Here is a 4,389-nt window from a genome sequence, read left to right as displayed (position 1 = left end):
CTCTCCCCCCCTTTCCTCTCCCTCTCCCTGTCCCTCTCTCTCTCTCTCTCTCTCTCTCTCTCTCTCTCTCTCTCCCCCTCTCCCTCTCCCCCCCTTTCCTCTCCCTCTCCCTGTCCCACTCCCCCTCTCTTTCTCCAGCTGTATCCATATCTCTCCTCTCTGTTTTCACTCAACACTTTCTCAGATTTCTGTGAGAAGCTGACAAGTTGTAGGATTAGGGAGAATCGGTGGCACCTAGTTCAGCACCATGGACAGAACCCTTTGTAGTCACAGTCATTGGGTGATGAAGGCTGAAGGCTTCCAGCCCCAGGCTGCTTAGCTGGCCTCCCTCACCCCAAGGTGAAATCTCAAGCTGTCTCAGACCTGAACTGGTTTCAGATGCGGGTATTTGTAGAGCAAGAGCCCTTTGGGCAAGGTTCCCAAGGTAACACTGCCCCATATTCTCTGTGTCCCAAGTGTTCACATACACCGAGGGACTTTGCCTCTCTACTGAGCTGTCCTAGCTATTGAGACATCTTGAAGTCAGATTGTAGGCACTCTAAAGAACCATCTTAAAGAGACAATCAGAACAGTAGACTTTTAAGCAGAACCAAGCACTCCAGACAAAACATTGGGTGTTCTCTGAATTGGACCAAATGGTGAGTCACCCCATTTGCAAAGAGAGAACAGAGGAGTCTCCAGAGGTTTCCCTCACAGTTGTGGGGGTGGGGAAGGGGGGAGGGGAGGAGGTCCCAGGGAAGGACCTCCCTCCTGGCTCATTGGAGGGTGACTGGTGCCTGGGTGAGGTCTCAGGCTAGGACCCTCTCTCCCCAACAGTCCTTCTTCCACACTGTGCTGGAGAACAGCCCCCACTGTGACACCATGGTGGACAACAACCTGCGGGTCACCAACTGGAACCGCAAGCTGGGCTGCAAGTGCCAATACAAGCACATCGTGGACTGGTGCGGCTGCTCCCCCAACGACTTCAAGCCGCAGGACTTCCATCGCTTCCAGGTGAGCCTGCTGGGCCCCCCCAGCCCCAAGCCGCCTGCCAGCCGACCTCTGCCAGCGCCCAAGGCCAGGCTTGTGGGTCCTCTGATTCCGCAGTTCCCAGCCCTGCTATTGATGACAGTGAGTGAGCACGTCACGGCAGCAGGGTGCGCTGACCACCGACGCCACGCCAGGGCGCTCTGGCCACTCTGCCGCAGTGGGCTCATTAGCCCACAATGGCCTTAAGGGACGTATGTATGTGAGATACATGTAAATGTAATTTCATTATTATATAGTATTCATATGTAGCGTATTACAGTGATTATAATGTTACTAATACATTTTTCACTCAGCAGTGGGGAAGCTGAGATGGAGAAAGGGCAGCAACTTCATGCAAGGCTCGCACAGCTCAGCCGTGCTCGTGAACATTTCTCTGTGCTGCTCGGTCCATCAGAACTCTCTGAAATACTTGTTCAGAACATATTTCTGGGCACAAACTCAAGTATGTCTAAGTTAGTTTTTCCAGCTCAGCGCCCTAAGCCTGGTGTCTGGGTGGCTCTTGCGAGGGCCCTGCTGCCCTGTGTTTGCGGAGGGTGTAGACAGCCCTGGCCTCTAGCCCCTAGATCCTCATGACAACCGAAGGTGTCCTCAGACATCACCAAATGTCCACTGGGGATAAACTCCATCACGGGAGGAGCTCATGACCTCCTGGAAGGCCCAGCAACTTGATGCTTAGTGTATGAGTACACTTTGGGGAATTGGGCTTGGAAACCGCCACCCTCTGCACTTACCAGAGTATTAAGAGGCAGAAGTGTCACTGCCGCCATGAGCGCCTGCCTGGCCTGACCACTTTCAGTCCAGGGGAGACAGAGGCAGAGTTGAGGGGTGCTCTGTCTGCTTCCCCCACCTCCCCTCCCCAACCCCGGCTGACAACTTCTTCATCCTGCCTGATTATTCCTGCTCCCTCCAAACCAGCCCCCAGGCTCGATCCTTGGCCACATGCAGGCCTGAGCTGCCAGAGCACAGATACTAGAACACAATTAAGCAAGTCGCCCAGGGGCAGTAGAGGCACCCTATAGGGATGGGCAGGGACAGTAGCGCTGGCGGGTCCCCTGGCTCTGGCTGCTCACCTTGGCACAGAACTGAAACCCCCGGGGGAGGCCATGGCTGCTCAGCATTGCCATGAGCCCACCAGAAGTGCAGAATCTCCACAGCGCCCCTTCTGCCGAGTCTGTTCACACATTAACAAGATCCCAGGCCCCAGGGAGGCTATTTGTGTTTGAAAAGCACAGGGGTAGCTGCCTGGAGGCATTCGCTTCATCCCCATTGCACGGGTGAGGAAACTGAGGTACCAGTGGTGCATGCACAGGTGTTTCCAGCTCCGGGCTTTCTCCACCAGACCCACTGCCACCCTGGTCTCCTGCCCACATGGGTCTTAGCCTCCACAAGCGGTTGCTGCAATAGGAATGCTTTTAGGCTTGGGTGGTGGCACATGGAAAACGCCCCACGGAAACCTCAGCCCCATGTACATTTAGGCATGACCCTGACATTTTAGCTCCATTGTCCGTGCAGAAAGGATTTGCTGAGCAGAAAGAGGGTTGCAGGAGGGCTGTTCGACCTATTCAAAAGGAAAAAATAAATTCCCACTTGGGTAGAAGATCAGCCTCTCGCCATTGTCTCCATGGTGCTTCATATTCAGGACAAGTTAGTGGCCACAGTCCTGAGAGCACCGCCCCTCTGCAGCCGCTGCTGGTGGCCGTGTTTGTGTTCCCACCCGGCATTCTGGGATGGCGTGGTCTCCGCTCAAGATGGGAGAACAGGGAACTGGCATGTGCTCACAGCTCTTTCCCCACAGTAAACAAAAATCAAGAATCTCCCCCAACGTGTAGAATCAAGAAACGGATGTCTGTAAGGAACTCGGAGTTCTTGTTCAAAGAACTCAGAGGAAGAGATGATAAAAATAGAAATGTGCCCTTTTAGCAGATCCAGCTATGATCAAAGAATCGCAGGCAGAAAAAAGTGGCTTAGGCGCCCCCACCAGCAGGCCACGGCGGCAGTGACAGTGGCCACTAGTGATCGCGGCTCACACTGTGTAGACACAGCACTGGACTCCTGGTTACTGGACCCATTTTAGGAATATTTTAGGGATGAGGAAGCTGAGGCCCTGAGTGACTTGCCCAAGGACAGAATACGGCAGCCGAGTGAAGACCTGAACCCAGCTGGTCTGGCTCTTTCCGGTGCTACTGCAGGAAACTGTCGTGACCCCTTTACCACATACAGGGGGCCCCAGGGCTTGCCAAGGCAAAGAGGTGATAGGGTGTTCAGAGCGATGCCGGGGGGTTTTGTCGCCGGGGCCAACTTACTCCTTTAGCATTTGATCTTGGGTTTTAGGGTCATCAGATCTGGGTTCAGCTGGCACAATGGAACTTACGCATATCACCTCCCCTCTCTGAACTGTTTCCTCATCTGCAGGGTGGTACCTACTTTGTAGACTGCTTTGCAATGTGGTGCCTGCTTTGCAGAGATGTTGGGATCTGAACTAATGACAGAAACACGATGCTTGTGGCTAGTATCTGCTCAGAAGCTTTACTGTCATTATTGTCGCCCTTAATCCCCGGCAGTGGAAATAGCACCTACATTAAGTGACCCAAAAGATGTGGGACTGGCTAGGGGTCATGGCTGATGCGAAGCTGCTCTGTGAGGTCATTTTATCAACGACTTACTCATCAAACTGCATTTCTTAGTCCACCCTGGACTTAAAAGTTTTTTATTATGCATTCTAGCAAATGTACTGTTATGGCAGTGGAAAGACTTTATGTGGTTTTTACATCTTATAATATTTAGGGTTAGGGTTAAGCACTGAAGAGATGCAAATTAAAGTCAGTAATCACTGTGATCAGAGCAGAGGGAACTGTGTTTTATTTGTTTTCAGAGCCCTAAGCCAGGGACCGAACTCCAGCCCCCAGGCCAAATGCAGCCCACTGCAGCTTGTAAATAGTGTTTACCAGAACGCAGCCACGCCCATTTGCCTCCTGCTCTACCACTGCTTTCTCGCTAGCAACTGGAGAAGTTGCAAAGCTAGAAATATTTATCTCACCCTTTACTGAAAGCTTGCTGGTCTTTGCCCCAGACCGTAGTGTAAGACCGAGCAGATAACACGTATTTAGTATTTTATTCTTTAATCCGCAACTCTCCATCTTACCAACCTCTGTCATTGATAAGCGCCTCTCCCTCCCTGGGCTCAGTTTGCTTGCCATGATTTGTGTGAGTGGTTCTCAAATACTGCATGATGACCACGTTGAAGTTTTTTGGGTAAAGATTCCCCCAACTTCTCCACAGAGACTGGCTCAGTCATTCGCCATGAGCCCACCAGAAGTGCAGAAGCTCCACAGCGCCCCTTCTGCCGAGTCTGTTCACACA

The 4,389-nt window shown here is 52.3% G+C and overlaps 1 protein-coding gene across 1 annotated transcript in view; it reads left to right on the top strand.

The window, feature by feature from the left end:
- Positions 1-4,389, top strand: part of XYLT1 (xylosyltransferase I) — a 94,044-nt gene that overhangs the window by 74,291 nt on the left and 15,364 nt on the right. The window contains exon 8 of the mRNA XM_012731653.1: positions 817-993. Coding sequence (XP_012587107.1) covers positions 817-993 — 177 coding nt within the window. The remainder of the gene's footprint in view (positions 1-816; positions 994-4,389) is intronic.

This window comes from Condylura cristata, unplaced genomic scaffold (genome assembly GCF_000260355.1).
Source record: "Condylura cristata isolate star-nosed mole 26May11 unplaced genomic scaffold, ConCri1.0 scaffold00032, whole genome shotgun sequence".
NCBI classification, from domain to species: Eukaryota; Metazoa; Chordata; class Mammalia; order Eulipotyphla; family Talpidae; genus Condylura; species Condylura cristata.
The sequence above is the reverse complement of the archived record's forward strand: the minus strand, read 5'-3'. Positions and strand labels throughout refer to the sequence as shown.